Here is an 18,696-nt window from a genome sequence, read left to right on the forward strand (position 1 = left end):
ATGTTTCCCTGTCCATTATGTGGTCATTGCCATTGCACACAACAAATTACATCACTGCATCTTTTTTCCCACTCTGCCATTCAATTTTCTTATCAATGCATTTATTTTTCACAACCAGATGCTTCATACACACCGTTACTCTTTATCTTAACTTTCATTTACATTCAAACACTTTTAAGTAAAGTGAATAAAAGTATAAGGAATTTAATATTCTAATCACTGTTCCTTTTTCGATTCAGATAATACCATCACAATTAATTAATAATTAAGTATTACTCCTTCTAGAGTTTAAAGTTCAAATCTCAGTCACCATTTTATCTTTAACAATCTCCTTGTTTCAAGTGGTAAAATATCTTCTGAGAATACAACATTAAAAAATATTAGAACACAAAAAATCATTACTTTTTTATTTTTTTTTGAACTTTTTCTTGTATTGTTGAAGTTTTTTTGAAAGGAAACATGGTTCAAAAAATTAAATTTAATTACTGGAATTTTAAATTAATTTTATTATATATTTTCAATTCAAATGTAAGATATAATAATTAACTATTTATAAATATATTTTATTATTATATAAAATAAACAATAAAAATAATAAATAAAATAAAATGTATTTATTTAGTTTGATAATATATTTTAATATTTTTTTTATTATGAAATTTAATTTTTTATTAAAATTATGATTATAATTTATATTTTAATTTAAATCTGAATTTAACTTTAATTACAATTTTTCGCAATAAATTATTTTTAAAATTTTATTATACAAATTATTTTATAAATATATTAATATACAATCAAAATTATTTTATCATACCAATCACATCTACGGTAAAAAAAAAAATCCTGATTTTTCATTTTCTTTTATTCAATCAAAACAACTTCGTTTATCGTATGAAGTAGATGAGTTGGAAAAAAAGTTTATAATCAAAAAGTTATTTTCATTAACAATATTCTTTTTCTTAAAATGATAGAAATGGTAATATTAGATAATGTTTTTCCGAAATGATTTTTTCTTTCATTTTTCTCTACATAAATATATCAATATTTATATTTTAAAGTTATTTTTCTTCAATTATATATTGATAAGAGTGATGTATTTATCAACATTATTTCTATAACTTAAATCTTTTGCTGTTGTTCTTAACTAACATAAAAGAAAATCCATAATTCATATCCATGTAACATTTCTTAACTTTTGTCACAAATATTAATTTTTTTTAATTGAAACACAAATTTAATAAAGAGAAATATTCATAATCAAGAAAGTAATAAAATTAAGAAATAAAATTTAAACCTAACTTAATTTTTTTAAATCAATTTAAAAAAATTATAATTTTATAAATTAATCTTATTTCTAATCAATATACAAATTTTAATAAATTATATTTATATAATAACAAAGAAAAATTAAATCATCGACATAAAACAATAATTAATTACGTAAATATGAAAATTTTATTTTATTGAATAAAAATAAATACATAAAATGTAGATAGTTGCCACTTTTCCATGTTAGTAACTCTATTATTGCTGTCATATATTTATATTTTTATACTGAATATAAGTCTCACAATAAGTTATCGTAAATTTAACTAAACTTTAGCATTTATTAAACATGTATCTTCTTTATTGAAAATATTTATCTTTTGAATTTATATATTCTGTTGTCTTGACTTGTATTTTCGAATTAAATTAAAAAGGGAAGGGAACAGACCCACGTGCCTTTTTCGTGGGTTTATTAATGAACGCAATGAGGTGGGTAAGACAGATATAAAATACCAATTAAACTATTATAAAATATTTAGATATTGTAAACACCAAAATACATTATAAAATATAAATTAAGAAGCATTAAAAAAAAGAGTAGTTTTGGATTAAAGTTTAAATGTCTACGTATCAAATTTTCAGTGCATATATCGTTATTCAAAAATAGAATATACATATAGAGTATATTTATATGCAGTCTTTTTTTTAATTTCAAATTAGATTTCATTTTATATATTAAGTTTTAACATATTAAATTATTTGAAAAAGTATTATCTTGATGACTATGTTTTATTATTTTTAAATTTAAATCAACTTAAACTTCTCTGCATCGTTATTTTAAATTTAAATTGAGCTTTATTTTATTTTACCTTTTTAACACATTACATAATATTAGATATAATATTTATTGAATTTTCTAAATGTGATTTATAAAGTAATTTGATTTACTATAACAATATAGTAAACTGATTTCACGGTTAAATAATTACACACAGTACTTAAATTAGTTTTTATGATAGTTTCTTAGCAATGTGCATAAAATTAACTTTTATTTGGATGAGTTAAGTGACAATGGATGTGTTGTTTTAAAAATGGATCTGAAAGTGGTATTTAGACAATACATTGTTAAGTTAAATTAAGATGGTCTTGAAGAGTAATATGAAACTTTAAGACAAAGGTCTTATTTTATTTTTAGTAAATCACCTCATTTTTTAAATTTTTTGTTTTTTGTTTGATAGTAAGATCTTATAAAATCAACATTTTTATAATATTTTATTTACATCTTATATTTCCTGAATTAATTTAACTATTATAATTAAATATTTTTAACATATATAATCTTAATACATAAGTTTTATTTGATTAATAAAGTGACTATTAGTAGTTAATTCAATTTTAGTCTAATAATAATGATCCAGTATAAATATTTGACATCTCATTGATAGAAAAATGTATTAAATTATCTAATTTGTATTGATTATGTATGTGTTTAAATATCATAATAAAGAAGTACAAAAAATAATGTATAATAAATAATAATTAATAATTGTGTTAATAAAAATAATTATTATTTGATGCTATGAATGATTACATTAATTACTGTAATGATTACACAATAAATAAAAATAGATGTTGTAAATAGCTAAAATCAAGAGTAATAAATGATAGAATATTGAATTTTGTTTAACACTCCTTCTCAAACAAGAGGTGGTAACATGGTCATATCAAATTTGTTTTTTAACAAGTTGAATCTTGTACGAGTGAGAGATTTAGTTAAATAGTTTGCAATTTGATTTAGGAACATAGGGCACAGTTACTTCATTTTGTAGGACTTAATCACACATGTAGTGCACATCTATCTCAATGTGTTTAGATAGTGCGTGCATACCTGGATTAAAATCAATTGACTTGGTACTTAGATTATCATATCACATAATTGGTTTTTTGAGCATTGATATATAGTTTTAGTTTCGTCAGCATAGATCTAATCCAAGCTACTTCAACTGCAAGGTCAGTCAGGGTTTTGTATTCTGATTTTGTGCTTGATCATGACACTACCTTTTGTTTTCTTGAAGACCAGAAAACAAGAGTTTCTTCAAGAAACGCACATGGTCCTGCCATTGATTTTTTGTCATTAGTACTAGTTGTTCAATCTGCATAAGAATAATATGTCAATATCATTTGAGGGCTTTATGAATATAGAAGAATCACTTTTTGGTGTTTTGGAAACCCCAACTTAGAAGAGTATTTCTTAGTCTATCAAACCAAGCTCTTGGTGTCTGCTTCAAACCATATATGGCCTTGGAAAATCTACATGTATAATCTAGTTTGCTTAAGTCTGTGTAACCTTCTGGTTAATGCATAAAAGTTGTTTCCTTTAAATTTCCATTTAGGAAGACATTGTTTATGTCAAATTGCCTAACATCCCAATTGAAATGTACTTAATGGCTAATATAATTATGATAGAGCTAGACTTGACAACAAGAATGAAATTTTCACAAATTTTATGCCTGTTGTTTGCTGGAAACCTTTTGCAATAAGTCTTATTTTTCTTCTTTCGATTGAACCATTTGCTTTATACTTGGTTTTGAAGATCCATTTTGAGTCTATGATACTTTTTTGACCCTTGAATGACACTAATGTCCAAGTTTGATTAGACATTAGAGCCTTTAATTCAATGTGCATGGCTTCTTTCCATTCTGGCTTAATTATGACTTCCTTAACATTTACTGGTTCTTTGTCATCTTCACCAACCTCTATCAATCCTATATATGGTTGCTTAGGCTTGTAAATTCCAACTTTGCTTCTGATTACCATCTAGTGAGTATTGGTATTGGGTTGATTGCTTTTAGTTTTAGTTTAACAGTTGTTTTCTACTAACTCTACTGATGTTGAACCTTCTTCTTAACTTTCTCTTTATGTATCATTATTAGTAAAAGATTCACCAAGATCTCCTTCATTTGTACCAGTGTTGACAAGACTATCACCTATGATTTCTTCCTTATGACTTATAGTATTGTTGTCTGGTTCAAGAGTATTATTGATAGTGATACTTGTATAGTAATTACAAAACACAACTGACATAGGTTCAGTTAATTCTTTTAAAGAATTTCTTGTGTCAAAGAAATCTTCATGAAATTCTTGTGTGAAAATTTTCTCATGAGAGTTAATGCATTTGTATCCTTTGTGTGAATTACACCAAGAAGTACAAACCTAGTTGTATGAAACTGAAGCTTACTTTGATTATACAGTTTAAGATAAGGATAACAGACAACAAAAAATGTTTCAAATTTTCATAGTTAGAAGTTCTTTCTTATTTGAATTTATTAATGATGGTAGTCTATTGATTAAGTAAACAACAGTTGAGAAGACTTTCCAATAGTAGTGTAGGGACATTTTGACTTATGCAAACAAGGTTAGGCCAAATTCAACAACATATCTATGTTTTCTCAACTTGCCATTTTGTTGAGAGGCTCTATAAGACATTTTAAATATAACTAAAATTGATATTGTGAATAACTAAAATAAAGAATTATATATTGAATAAAATATTTGATTTTGTCTTAAGTTTGATGATTAAATTAAATAGATTTGATGTCACTTTAAAAAGACAAAAACAAATGTGTTAAAATATTGTTTAAATATACTATGTCTATATTACATATACAAAGAGATTTCATTGTTAAGAAGATAATTTACAAATTATAGTTAAAAAAGTAATAATATTTTTCTTATAACTTTAAAAATACTAATTATATAAATAAATTAAAATATAAAAGAAGAATAAATCCTAATCGCCCACCTAAGATACTCTAAAAATATATGTATTCAAATATTTATTTCATGTATAATAGTGAATGTAACTTAGTTTCAGAAGTTATAAGTAATTCTACAGATTAATCTTCAAAATATTATTTTCATTATTTTTTTCTCATTCAAAGTATACATTTCTAAACAAGGTTGCTTATCTAATATAGAAAAATATTATTGTATTAATAATGTTATGTAGTTTGTTGTGTATTACTTTTAAAATGTTAGATGAAATGGTCTCTATTTAAAAATATTGAAACTGTTAAAAAACATAAAGATCAAATTGAGTAATAAGCAGTCATTTTTTTATGAAATCAAATTAAAATATTTTAAATAAAAGTATTGAATTTGAATTTTGTAAATAAGAAATATAATTAGAAGAAAAAAATATTATCACAGTTTTGTAATATAAATTAGTTATCAAAGCTACGAAGTATTCATTGACAATCTGTAAGAAAAAAACCCTCCACACATATTTTACAGTTAAAATACCAATAGTTATTCTATTTATGAAGGCACTAAAGAATGGAGTGTCATTAAATTTAAATCTATTATTAAATTAGTAGTAAATTCATTAAATAGATGAAACGTTTTAAAACAGAAACATTAAATGAATTATATATTTATCTACAAATATCTGTCTGTAATGTAGAAACAGTTTTTGCAATATTTTAAAACAGAATAAAACACAAAGATGCATAAGATTTTGCATGTAATAATTTTGTTAACATAGTAACATAACTCGTTCAGATTTAGTTACCGAGTTGCTACAATTCTGCAACGTTTGAACAAACAAACTTTCCTCATTCCTCTCTCCATTCTTGTTCGGTTACCACCATAATCTCTCTCTTAATTTCTTCGTAACTAACTCCCTCAGTTATTTTCCTCTTCGCATTCCAATGCTCACACCCATTCAAATACCCCCTTTTCTCTCCCTTACACTCTCTCATCACTGCTTCAACATCACACCCTTTTTTTCTTACACCCTTTTCGATCAAAATGGAAAGCAGATGGAGAAAAGTCAAGCTTGCCATTGGGATCAACAAGTGTGTTCAAGTTCCTAGAACCATCGACAACTCCTCTCTCCCCTGTGCCACCTCCTTCTCCGACCGCTTTTTCCCCTCACCCGAACACCGCTCCTCCGCCTCCCCCACCTCCACATCCAGTCCCCGCCTCTCCAGATCTAAGTCCAAATCCTCCAAGGTTAGCATTGCCCTTTAACCTTTTCCATCTTCACAGGGAAAGTTGGAGTCTTTTTTCCGACCCATCTTTTAAATTTCCTGTTTTGCATGTTGTAGATTCGGATTAGTGTTGTTTTTTTCTACTTTCGTCGTTGTTCATTCATTGCATTTCTTTTTATTTTTTCTGTTTCAATTTAGCATTCTGGGATTGCAGAGGAAATTACACCAAATGTTTATAGTATATTGACATAGATATCTGCTACTAATCACTGATATTATTTTTATAAATTTTTTGGCCTTTGTATTTGGCTAAATTAATCGAAGTATAAACAAACGATTTATTATTCATTGCTTTGGTGTTGTTTTTATCTCATTTTCCATGTGTAGTACCTCTAAGGACAAATGCATGTTCGAAAATTATTTGGATCCACACAATAAATTTAAGAGACCCTGTACACATAATAGGTTGTATCTTGTTTTCTTATTTTTCTTATTTTTCTTATTTTTCTTATTTGTGTTAACTTTAATAGTATGACGTTAAAAAAGACGATGACAACCTATAAACCAATATGGTAAAAGGGTTGTGTTGAATTTGCTGCCTTTAAACTCTTTTCGTATTGTTTTCACTCATTCAACTTCTTTCTTTTTTAAGTGCCATGAATATGAAGAGTCAAACACCCCTTAATCGTTGATTGTGAAAATCTCAGCTGCTAATTAAGAAAAAACACGCACTGGAGCAATGAATGACCAAATCTTCTTTGATTGCTTCTTATTTTGATGCCTTTTATATTTTTCGAAAAGTTCAATATTGGAGTTTCAATTTGCGTTCGCCCTTAGGAACGTCTAACGCTGACTTTTTAGATTAAAAAATGAGCTTTTTACAGTATTGTTGATTTTCACGGGAATCTTCGATTTTTGGTAATTAGGCAACAAAATAGTAACTGTCGTCTCTTGTTGTGAAGATGGGTAGCATTTTATTCATTTTTCTATGCACTAGTCGTAGTAGTGGATCTGGGTGGATCCAAACAGAACGGGTAGAGTTAGGCAAAATAATTTAATAGCGACTTTTCCAAATTTTGCATTTATTTATGAATACTTATATACTTTATCGAGACATTGCTCAGATTCGTGGATTTTAAAACCAGTAAATGATAATAATGCAAATTTTAATAATATGATTTTTAGAAAATTTAAATAGTTTAATAAAAATTACAAATACTTCTGTTAAACCCTGACGTGCTTTCTGTTTTTACCCTTCAAAATTGTTGGTCAAATCTCCTATATGCTTTTCAACTATACCCTTTTTCCAGTTTTTCCCCTCCAACCATGATTAATGATTAGGTATATTCATAATCACTTTGTTATGAGAAGTGTTATCAAATTGCATTGCTGACAATGTTTTTACTAGATTGTGAGATTTACGTGGTGAAGAAGTGTTCGGATGTTGCTAAGTCTCAACCATATTTTGTGTTGTTTTTTAGATGATATCAACATGTTTATTTTCCTTTCTCCATCTTGGTTTTAAGGAAGGTTTGTAGAGTCTTGTTTGATATCACCTTCGGTTACATTTTGTTCTGCATTATCTGCAGGGGACATGTGCAATTTGCCTGAATTCCGTGAAACCAGGGCAGGGACATGCCATATTTACTGCAGAATGTTCTCACTCATTTCATTTCCAATGCATCACATCCAATGTGAAACACGGGAACCGGATTTGCCCCGTTTGCAGAGCAAAATGGAAAGAGGTTCCTTTTCAGAGTCGTTCTTCAAAGGTCTCCCATGAGATCAACCGAGTAAATTCATCGCAAAATTATTCGTGGACAACTCTTACAGGGAGGTTTCCTTCCCCACAAGCTGATACAGGACCACAACATGCATATTCTAATGATGTTACTGAACCGGATATCTTTGATGATGATGATGAAGTCTTGGTTCAAGAAGCTTCAGTTACCGATGATTTCAACGAGGCTGATTACAATGCAATAGACCCAATGGAGATCAGAACATATCCTGAATTTTCAGCTGTTGCAAAGACGGATTCTCATGATCACTTTGCTGTATTAATTAATCTCAAAGCTCCTCCTCGTTCAGGGAGACCCGAAAACAATACTGAATCTTCATCACCATCATCATCATATTTATCATTACTAAATTCTCGTGCTCCAATTGACCTAGTCACGGTTCTTGATGTGAGTGGTAGCATGTCAGGCACAAAGATTGCACTACTAAAACGAGCTATGGGGTTTGTCATAGAGAATCTGAGTTCATCAGACAGGCTTTCTGTGATTGCCTTCTCTTCCACAGCCTGGCGCGTCTTTCCTCTTCGGAGGATGACCGATGCTGGAAAACTTGAGGCACTGCAGGCAGTTAATTCATTGGTTGCGGGTGGTGCGACAAGCATTGAAGAAGGCTTGATGAAAGGTGCCAAAGTGTTTGCTGACAGCAGGTGGAAGAACCCAGTTGGCAGTATCATACTGCTCTCCGACGGACAGGATTCGTCCATAAACAGTAGCAGGCTCAATCTTAGAGCCGATTACGGGTCTCTTGTCCCAGACTCCCTGCATCGGAGCAGTTTTATGGCCCAGCACATACCCGTGCATGCATTTGGCTTTGGTGTTGACCATGATGCTACAGCAATGCACACAATCTCTGAGATCTCTGGGGGTACTTTTTCCTTCATTGAAGATGAGGATGTGATTCAGGATGCATTTGCACAGTGTATTGGGGGACTATTGAGTGTGGTGGTTCAGGAATTACAGGTAGAAGTTCAGTGTGTTCACCCCCGTCTCCAATTTGGTGCAGTAAAAGCAGGAAGTTACCAATTTAGCCTGAGTGACAGTGCAAAAAAGGCAACTATCAAGGTAGGAGAACTGTATGCTGAAGAAGAAAGAGACTTTTTGGTGACAGTGAATGTTCCGGTGGAGAAGTCCAGTGATGAGATGCCTCTGGTGGTAGTTAGAGGTGTTTATAGGGATCCCATCACAAAAGCAATGAAGGGTATGGGAGTAAAAAATGAAGTAAAGATTGAGAGACCTGATGTAGCTAGAGATGTAGTTGAATCGATGGAAGTAGACAGGCAGAAAAACAGGCTTCGAGCTGCTAAGTCAATGGCTGAGGCTAGAGTTAGTGCAGAATGTGGGGATTTGACTGCTGCTGTTGAAGTTCTACAGAGATGTCAGGAGGTGATGTCTGGCACCATCTCTGCCAAAGCTGGTGATGAACTATGTATTGCTCTTTCTGCTGAACTAAAGGAAATGCAGGGAAGGATGGCAAACCAACGTGTGTATGAGTATTCTGGAAGGGCTTATGTTCTCTCAGGATTGAGTGCTCATTCAGGGCAAAGGGCAACTGCACGAGGAGACTCTACAGACAACAGCAGTTCTCTCAATGCATACCGAACCCCTTCCATGGTAGACATGGTTTCACGTTCTCAAAATTTGAGGCCTGAACCTGTAAATCTCCTCAAACCTGCTAGATCCTCTTCTAGCAGGCACCAGGGCAGAAAATAGTAATGCGTATTTCAATTTTCTACTCAGAAACCTTAATACCTGTGGAGATCTTTTAAGTTTCTTCTTTTACCTTTTTTCTTTCCCTTATGGTTTTGGTAAGGTGGCTGGAATTATGGAAAGTGGAATGGAATGAGTTCCTTTTATGCACAATTTTTTGCTTTTAGTTGAATTGTACATGTTTAGGAGAAGTGGGGGTATATATAGCAACGTAACAGTGGGGATAATTCGTGAGAATTTCTTCATGGAGTTACATATATGGTATACTTCTGATTGAATATACTTCTTATTCTTTTTTATGGTATTACTTCTCTAGCTTTTCCTTCTCTCGATGTATCAATGGTTTTACAGGCTTCAAAATTTGTTTATTACATGTCATTATGTAATATATAAATCCTTTTCACTCCTAGTTGACACCAAAAGATAAGTTCCTTCTTCCACCTTCATCGTATGACCATGAATTAATAATTGCATTTCAAGAAACAATTCACGGATAGAACTTAATATTACAATTTTCCTGATCTCTCAATTTTGGTAAGGATAATATGAATGTTTTGAAGGTTGAATGAATTATAAAACAGAAAGGGCAAAGTGAGCATTTTCTATTTAAAAAATGGGACGAATGAAAATGAATTTTTGATGTGTACTTAAAAAGGGGGTGAGAATAGTAGCCCAATATTTTTTTATTACCTTGATTGTACTGATGTGGACTTGTATTTTCACAAAGGAATGGAGAAGGGAGAGGAGAGGGGTGTTGCTCCCTCCACCACCCCAAGTGTTCCTTCATCTCTCAATTATTTTTTTTATTCCAAAAATATTTTACATTTTTTCACTATTTTTTTTTATTCCAAATATACCTTACACCTCCCCACTATATTTAACAATCTTTCTCTCTCTCCACATTAATAGATATATTTTTTTTCTTCAAATTACTTAATAAATGGTAAAATTTTGTTCCAAAATTCTAGAAAAATGTTTATATATGTGTTTTTTTTTACATTTAATATTTATAAAAGAAAAGTTATTTGTTAAAGATTTGAAATTTATTTAGTTCTTTCGTCATTATAAAGTTAGTATATAATAATAATAATATATTATTTACTATTAATATTATTATGTTTATTATTTTGTATTTGCATCTAACTTTTAAGTTTATAAAAGTATTTTTGGAATAAAAGAAAATAATAGGGAGGTGTAGAGTATTTTTAGAATAAAAGAAAATAATGAAGAAGTACAGAAACACTTGGAGTGGTGGAGAGAGTAACACCTTAATATTATAAAGTGTATAATCTAAAATATAATTTGTAATCCAAGTTTTATTTTAAATTTGTATTACAGATTATACAATTCAAATTATAAATTTATATTATAAACTATATAATTTAGAATGTAATTTACATTTTTTTTCTAAATTTGTATTATAAATTATATAATCTAAATTTAAATTACAGATTATGTAATTTAAAATATAAATTTACAGATTGTATAATCTAAAAATATAAATTTGCTAATTAAATTTATATTGCATGTATAAAATTAATATTTTGAATTCCAAATGTAATCTAAATATCTACATATTTTACAATCCAAAGCTATAATTAAAGTAAATAAAAAATCTTAAACTATCTTTTTCTCTATTAATTTCAACAAAGATATAATCGGAATTTTTGAAAATATGGAATAGAGAAGAAATTCTCCGCAATTAATCAGAAATGGGTCCCAAGCGACAGACAAGCAGATCGTTAGATCTATCAGCTTAATTTTAATTAAAATTTATTAGCCGTCATCTTTTTTCAGATTTTTTTACTGCTGATATAATCATGGTTGTTTTTAAATTAAAATTGGTTAAATATTTTTTAATACTAAATTTATCTTTTGTTAATGTCAAATAAGATTTTGTAATATTAATAAACATAATTGATTAATTTAATCCATTTTTGTCTTTACAATTGCCAAACAAAACTACAAAAGAGATTACTAACAAAAAAGGGGAAAATGTAATTTTTTTAATAATTATAATATTTTTCTTTAAATCAAATGCCTATACCTATATATTTTCTATTTTCTATTCTATATTTGTACTATCTTTCATTTTAATTAAATAACTTTACTTTGCATTTGTTTTTCGTTGTTTACTTTCTAAATTTTTGTCCTCACATCCGAACAAAGACTTGCTCTTTAATATCAACTCAACATTGGAGATAAGTTAAACTAAGGTTAAGTGTTAATTAAGGCTGAGTCGTAAAACGAAATAAATTTATTTATGTATTTACATGTTTCAACGATAAAATACATTAAAAATAGTTCTATCATATCATAATGTATATAATTTTATTAAAGTTCCTCCTCAAGAGCATTTGCAATGGAAATTTAGTTAGCTATATTACACCAGCTACCATTGTTTTTTATGTGTCGCATGTGATTTTTATATTACTTAAAATTGAAAATAATTACTTATATGTATTTGGTGATAATTTTCTATTCGAGCTGAAACATTTATGATTAAGCACATAGTTTAAATGAAAGGAATTCCTTTCATATATATGATTTTCCTATTCTCAGTTTTTCTCATGGAATAAACCAGTGAAGACAATTGACAAAGGCCTTAGATAATTAGTTACGTACACATTTTCACACATAATGTTACACCAATAAAAAGAAATGATGTAAACATAACGCAACGATGATGTCTGCTTGTTACCTTGTATGTTTTCGTGATTATTGACCTCGGAAATATGTTCAATAAGGAGCATATGGTTTCATTTTAGTTAAAATCAACATAATAGGAAGGCGTTAAAGGGTCCCTGTCGGTAAGCAAAAGGGTCGCTTTCCAAGAGGTGATACTTTTCCAAGACTCACTTTGTTTCCATTTTTTGTGTTGATCAAGTTCTAAAAGGATAACCCCATTGGAGCAGATCTCTATTTGGTGCCATTTTCTGTTCAGCCATTCTCTTTCTTAGTTCTCAATATCATTTATAATCTGTGTATACTGCATTGATAGCTGAGGAGTTAATAATTTATTTTTTCCATTCATGGAAGTGAAAGTGAACAAGAAGTTAGATGATGGAAACATTAAACATGCAGCTTGGAAAAAGACGAATTCCCTACCATTTTCTGTAAAAATTAACCTGTTTTTCTTTACTTCAGCCCATTATTGCAATGTCTGTTATCAAATGAAATTTTATTATGACCCCACTATTAACGGAGTGGACTAAGTTTTATCGAAGCCTTTGAGAGTGATGATGATAATCATAATTGCACTCCTACAGTGAAAGTAGCACTCGCTCATCACAGACTTTGGTAGATGCACCAGCCTTGCTTTGACTTTCTTACTTCAACATGATTTTTCTAAAACAACTTCAAACTTTTACCTTTTGTCACTACACTTTCAGAGGAAACTCCTGATACTCAACTAGAGTTTGCTGGTGGAGTTAACAAGGACGTGTTGCTATTTTGGTAATTGTCAAGTTCATTCTGTTTTCAAGAGTTAAATACCATTTTGGAGGCTAATTCTCAAACCATCCGCAAAGGGAGTTTCTTGCAGTTCACTGTCTATATTTATTGCATGACGTAACAGTCCATCGGTTGATTTTGCATGAGTCCTTCTTCAATTGAACGTGTTATGTTTAGACATATATCAGTTGTGGATTGATATTCAAATATGGATTCGCGTTATCCTGATCTTCAATCTATTGTAACTTTACTATGCTACTTAGTTAATCTAGTCCCAACTAGGGTCACTTCATCTTTGATTTTTCAGTACTTGGGTGGATAGGATAACCTCAACTGCGAGGCGTTTTGTCGGCTAAACGTTCATTTCTTCTTTCTTACTACTTTTTTACTTATTTCATACACGGCCCACAAATATTGAGATCAGATAGGAAGTTCACATCTTTTTATTCAATATGAAATGATAGTCATTCATTTTTTGCTGTAGCATATGGGTATATGAGACTCAAAGGCTTTTGCTACTGTTGCTTGTTTCTGAATTGCCTGCCTTTTTTTATCTGATTTGATCACAGATGATGATTGGAACCAGCAAGAGAATTTGAAGATTAAGTTTATCTCCTTTAACAGGTTCACCCATTGATGCTATTTCATACACACACAATGGAAAAGTAAGTTCCAGTACAAATATTCAAGATCATGATAAGTTCTTGATGGTGAAGGACTGGTATATGCTTTTGAAGTTACTTAGATACACTTTTTGTATTGTTTGAGGGTGCGGGTCGGTGTCAAATTTTGAACCCTTAACATATACAAATGTTATGGATTGGTGGTATTTAGTCCTAAGATTGAAACTAACATAGCTCTTGTGTATTCATACCTTGAAATTAGAAACATTAATGGGGTAAATCTCTCTCTCTCTCAATCTATATATCTATCTATCCATGTCAACATGTAGCATCATGGTGCTTCAGCTTCTCATGAATTTATCTTGGTTCATACTGCACTCTTAGCATGAGGGAAATTCTACCTCAAGATTTGTGTAAAAGGTTCCTCTCCTTTTTTTGTATAGGTTGGAATTGATGAAGCCTCAATTAAATGTTGCTGTGGCTCTAGTTATTAGCTTGCTCTGTATTCAGCATTCATTTTGTGGTCAGTATCACCTTTTATGATACATTTAGTATTTGACCTTCCAGCTGTCACCATTAGTATTCCATGTGTACTTATAATTAGGTGCTTGCCTGCTTAAATAAGATTTAAGCTTTTCAATTTTCCTCTCAGTCATAGATTGAATCCAAGTGAACCGTTATACATTCTGTTTTTCTCTTTTTCACCCTTTGTTTTTTACCTACAGATGAACTTTCTGATACTGGACCAAACAAGTGGAAATGTAGATGCTCTTTATTACAAGGGAACCATACATACTCTCGTGCTAATTGTTCCAAATCATGTGATTGTCATTCAGGTATAACGATTATTTTTCATTGGCACAACGAACACAAGCTTTTTGAACCCCTCTCCCCTTCTATGGTCTTCTATCTTCTTCAGTTGAGTATTTAGCTTGAGATATTAGGTAGTGAAATGTATTTTTGCAGAAGATTCCTGCTAACTAGGATTCACTTAAATTCATAAAGGTTTCCTTTACTAATAAATTTCAGCTTGTATTTATGGAAGACAGAATTCAAGGAAATTGCCAAAGACAAATTGAGTAAAACGTGCAAGTAGGTAAAGGCCAAGCCTCATTCTCCCAATGTAATGTTGTAAAATATAAAGCTTAAAACATGGGTACTCTAACATGGAAAGAACTCTACTCAACCATTGTTGATGATATGCTTAAGGAATGGTCTACGTCTTCACCACTTGAGTGAAATAGGGAGTTGGTAGTTATTAGTTTATATGCTTATGTTATGACAAGAGTGCAGTATAGACTCACTATTTTAGGAGAAAGAGGGAGACTTTGTGGTCACATTCTGAATATTGTTTGGTAACTGCTTTACCTTCCATGTAGATGCTGAACAGAGTGCATCCATATGGACATGCTTATGTGATTCGAATGGGTTTCCTGAAGTGTCAGCAGATGGCCATAACCTTAACTGTTTTGATGCCTGCAATTGCACATGGGGTATTTTATTTTCTCCCTCTTTGTCTTCCATCTCTTTTGTTTACTGATTTTTGGTTTCTATAACTGAGTTTGATGGACTATGCTAAATCGGTTATTCTTATGCAAAGAACAAAAATGCATACCTCCATATGCAAAAATTAGAATTGGTTTATATTGTGGACTACTGTGGAAACTTCCAAAACCACAAGATTTTGAGATTGCTTTAAAGCCCTTTTCAACTATCAATTATGAAGATTTAAAACAGGGTTTCCATAGCGCACGAATTCTTACTTTGAAGAATGATTTTCTCTTCAGTGTTTCTTTGTTCTTATTGATGATGGTCTAACCTGTACATTGCACAAACTCAATGGCTTTTTCTCAGATCATTTGAGTGTTCTGCAGGATCTCTCAGGATGCCACTTGGTTCAAAGAAGCAAATTTCGAGCAAGATTGTAGTAGTTATTCTATCAGTATGTGCTACATGCACAACTATTGCATTTCTTGCCTCGGTTGTATGTCAGGTCTGCCGAAGGGAGAGATGTTCTATTCAATCACCAATGATCTCATCAGATAAAGAAACAAGTTACAGTAGCACCACCAACTTATTCAGTCATAAGACTTCTTCGCCTGTTAGTCATATTACAGGTAACCCAGTTTTGTGTTCACTGTTGTTGGAGTCTATATATCAGTTTAAATGTTATTTGTTTTACACTGTCCAATATTTTTTGCCATTATATTTTCGTTCGTAATTGTCCTCTTCTTTTTTAGGATGCTTTCAGAAGTCCTCTTTGTTGTTTGGTAGCCAAAGACAAACCTTTTATGGAAATATTATTCAATTTTCATTTGCTGAACTGGAAAATGCCACCGAAAACTTTTCAACTTCCAATCTAACTGGACTAGGTGGAAGCAGTTATGTATACCGTGGTCGGCTGAAAGATGGCAGTAATGTGGCAGTCAAGAGACTGAAAGATCAAAGAGGGCCTGAGGCAGACTCTGAATTTTTTACAGAGGTTGTGCCTAATTTTGCTTCTGTTTTCTATGATTGGTCTTTGTCACGTTAAATTACAGTGTCCCATAAAAAAAGGATGAGCCTAAAACAAGTTTTTTGGTTTGTTTAGATTGAACTATTGTCTAGACTTCATCATTGTCATCTGGTGCCATTAGTGGGATACTGCTCAGAACTAAAAGGAAAAAATGTTCAAAGGTTGCTAGTGTTTGAATACATGACTAATGGAAATTTGAGGGACCGCTTAGACGGAGTTTTTGGAAAGAAAATGGACTGGTCAACTCGAGTTAGAATTGCATTAGGAGCTGCAAGGGGCTTGGAGTATCTTCATGAAGCAGCTGCTCCTAGAATTCTGCACAGAGATGTCAAATCAACAAACATTCTTCTGGACAAAAATTGGCAAGCAAAAGTATGAGTCTTGGTTGTTCTCTATGGTACTTCTAACCTCTATCTAGCAAATGGGTAATTACTTGAGAAAAGACAATGGAATTTAAAAAGGGTAATAAGATACCGAAAGCAGATTCTAATTTTACTGGTTTTTCACATCTTTTGCCTGTCAAGTTTATTTTTCAAATCCATAGAACTACTTTTTCTGAAAAATTAGAGTAACTGAAGTGTAGGTGGAAGCTGCAACTTAAATGATCGCACCTTTTACAGTCCATTCAAATAATGAATTTGCAGATAACTGATCTCGGTATGGCTAAAAGCTTGAGAGCTGATGACCACCCCAGTCGTTCAGATTCTCCAGCAAGAATGCAGGGAACATTTGGTTATTTTGCACCTGAGTATGCAATTGTTGGGAGAGCCTCTCTTGAGTCTGATGTCTTCAGTTTTGGAGTGGTTCTTCTTGAGCTTATCAGTGGTCGGCAACCCATCCACAAATCTGCAGGCAAAGAACAAAGTCTTGTTATATGGGTATTGTAAATTAATGATTCCTTATTACAGTAACTTAAACTTGCTTTATTTGGAGGATTTTTCATGAGAAGGATGATCTTTGTAAAATGTCTCAGATATACTAACATGTAGTTTCATTTTCCATTTACAATCACCAACTTGGACGATTAAGTTTATTGATAATCACCATCTTCAGTTTGAACTTCTTGTATAGCGTGCTTAATCAATTCTATTTTAGGCAAGTCCTCGCTTAAAGGATAGCAGGCGAGTAATAACCGAGTTGGCTGATCCACAGTTGAAAGGAAACTTCCCAGAAGAAGAGCTGCATATAATGGCATACTTAGCTAAGGAGTGCTTGCTGTTGGATCCTGACACTCGGCCAACTATGACTGAAGTTGTTCAAATTCTTTCCAGTATCTCCCCGGACAGATCTAGAAGGAGAAGAAACATTCCAGTGAGATTTTTTCAGGTGCTATACAGTCCTCCGTTCTTAACTTAAGTGTTCTAGTTTGGACATGTTTCTTAATTTTCAGAACTTCTGTGTGATGTATATTTTATATTTTGCTTGTCTGATAGTTACACTTAAATCAAACATTGTAATAAGAATAAACAATATCCTGAGTTTTCTTTTGCTGGACATGTAAAGGAACCGGAGGACTTGGAGAATCAAAGGCAAGCTCCACCAAGTATATTTCCAACTTGTAATTTATTGCCGTTAGGTGTTGACCACAATCTTAATGTTGGCAATGAAGATAAAGATGCACATACAGTTTCAAGTGGGGATATGGAGAGTTTGATCCTCTTTAGTCCAAAGGGTGAGAACTGGCATGCATCAGAGGAGGAAATGGTAGATTTAACTGAGCCTCGTTTCGAATCATTTTTCATGACAAACCCCAATTTCTCTTGATGAAAGCATAGAGCAGAAGAAGTCTAATGCATTAATGTTGTGTACTATGTTACAACTCTTATACTACACTATACTGTGTATGGTTCAGTGGGATATCTAGGAGGATGCACTTTTCTTCAGAGTATGCTCATCTAATTTATGTATTTTTCACTTTCCTTTAAAGGGTCTTGTGCATAGTTTTATACATGACATAAAAGAATTTGATGGAGTGTTGTACAGAAAAGGGATATGTAATTCTGGTTGTACTTTATTTGAAGAAGAATTCGAATGTGATAGTTTTGTACAGTCATATAATTGTAATTGGCAATAAACATATTGACACCGACCTTTGAACTAATTGAATTGAACTTATTATGGCTCAGTTGACAACAAGCTTGGATCCCTAAGGGGACAGTGATTTTCAAGTGTGATAAAACTCTTGGGACCAAAAATTAGTTCATAGTTGGTTCAAATGAATGGAATTTTTACAGATGATTTAAGATCCCACCAAGAACCAAAAGACCTACAGTGGCTGAATTTCTTTTATATAAATGTAGTTGCCCTGTTGATTGACACATCATAAATTACATCAAATT

General features: G+C 31.3%; 2 protein-coding genes across 8 annotated transcripts; both read left to right on the forward strand.

The window, feature by feature from the left end:
* Positions 1-5,852: 5,852 nt before the first annotated feature.
* Positions 5,853-10,092, forward strand: LOC124821691 (E3 ubiquitin-protein ligase WAV3-like). The gene is made up of 2 exons (XM_047293613.2): positions 5,853-6,282; positions 7,850-10,092. The coding sequence occupies exons 1-2, from the start codon at positions 6,079-6,081 to the stop codon at positions 9,767-9,769; spliced, it is 2,124 nt and encodes a 707-aa protein (XP_047149569.1). The 5' UTR covers positions 5,853-6,078; the 3' UTR covers positions 9,770-10,092.
* A 3,041-nt stretch (positions 10,093-13,133) lies between these two features.
* On the forward strand, positions 13,134-18,446 carry LOC124821698 (receptor-like serine/threonine-protein kinase NCRK). 7 transcript variants are annotated; one of them, XM_088093448.1, is made up of 11 exons: positions 13,134-13,222; positions 13,789-13,884; positions 14,286-14,365; positions 14,568-14,678; positions 15,222-15,335; positions 15,717-15,959; positions 16,083-16,324; positions 16,433-16,729; positions 17,002-17,235; positions 17,453-17,683; positions 17,861-18,446. In XM_088093448.1, the coding sequence occupies exons 2-11, from the start codon at positions 13,856-13,858 to the stop codon at positions 18,119-18,121; spliced, it is 1,842 nt and encodes a 613-aa protein (XP_087949574.1). In that variant the 5' UTR covers positions 13,134-13,222; positions 13,789-13,855; the 3' UTR covers positions 18,122-18,446. The 7 variants fall into 7 exon arrangements, with proteins under 7 accessions (XP_087949574.1, XP_047149578.1, XP_087949576.1 ...); XM_047293622.2 differs by having other exon boundaries at positions 13,208-13,222; positions 13,789-13,940; XM_088093446.1 differs by lacking the exon at positions 13,134-13,222 and adding an exon at positions 13,251-13,577.
* Positions 18,447-18,696: the final 250 nt, after the last annotated feature.

Source organism: Vigna umbellata, chromosome 6 (assembly GCF_029865625.1).
Source record: "Vigna umbellata cultivar VRB3 chromosome 6, Vumbellata_1.0, whole genome shotgun sequence".
NCBI lineage: Eukaryota > Viridiplantae > Streptophyta > Magnoliopsida > Fabales > Fabaceae > Vigna > Vigna umbellata.